Source organism: Corapipo altera, unplaced genomic scaffold (assembly GCF_003945725.1).
Source record: "Corapipo altera isolate COAL_440 unplaced genomic scaffold, ASM394572v1 60554, whole genome shotgun sequence".
Classification (NCBI taxonomy): Eukaryota; Metazoa; Chordata; class Aves; order Passeriformes; family Pipridae; genus Corapipo; species Corapipo altera.
This window is the reverse complement of record NW_020885674.1, coordinates 5,490-6,189: the sequence shown is the minus strand read 5'-3', so window position 1 is coordinate 6,189 and position 700 is coordinate 5,490. Positions and strand designations below refer to the sequence as shown.

Genomic DNA, 700 nt, shown 5'->3' with positions numbered 1-700 from the left:
GGATGTTTCCCGGGATGCAGGTTGCTCCATGACGTGGATGCAGGACACCTGAGCTTCGTGGAGGAGGTGTTTGAGAACCAGGTCCGGCTCCCTGGGGGGCAGTGGATCCACATGACCGACGCCTACACCGACGTGGTGAGGGAAAAGCGGGAATGCTGGAGCTGGGGTGGGAATGCTGGAGCTGGGGCGGGAATGCTGGAGCTGGGGTGGGAATGCTGGAGCTGGGGTGGGAATGCTGGAGCTGGGGTGGGAATGCTGGAGCTGGGGTGGGAATGCTGGAGCTGGGGCAGGAATGCTGGAGCTGGGCACCACCCCGGGCTGGGAGTGCTGGAGATCAGGGGGGATTTATGGATCCTTTTGTTGCCAACACCCCTGTGTCCCACAGAACGGGGAGAAGGTCCTGCCCAAGGATGAGATCGAGTGTCCTCCGGGCTGGAAATGGGAAGACCTGGAGTGGGACACGGATCTCAACAGAGCCGTGGATGAGAAAGGTACCGGGAGCACTTTGGGGGCCCTGTGCTCATCCCCCATCCTGCTCTTCCCTCCCCAGGGATGAGACATGTCCTGGATCCCTGCTGGATCAGGAGAAGGGCGTCAGGCCCTGGGGACCCTCTTGCTCGGGCTGGGGGTGGGAATTCCCAAAGGCAGCGCTCTCCTGGCTGCTGGGATAGTCCAGGGACATCTTCCCGAAATTCTGGTG

At 61.9% G+C, this 700-nt stretch overlaps 1 protein-coding gene across 1 annotated transcript in view; it reads left to right on the top strand.

The window, feature by feature from the left end:
* Window positions 1-700, top strand: part of LOC113940714 (dysferlin-like) — a gene marked incomplete at its 3' end in the record, with an annotated part of 8,902 nt that overhangs the window by 4,447 nt on the left and 3,755 nt on the right. Inside the window, exons 4-5 of the mRNA XM_027631860.1 lie at window positions 21-135; window positions 386-491. Coding sequence (XP_027487661.1) covers window positions 112-135; window positions 386-491 — 130 coding nt within the window. The remainder of the gene's footprint in view (window positions 1-20; window positions 136-385; window positions 492-700) is intronic.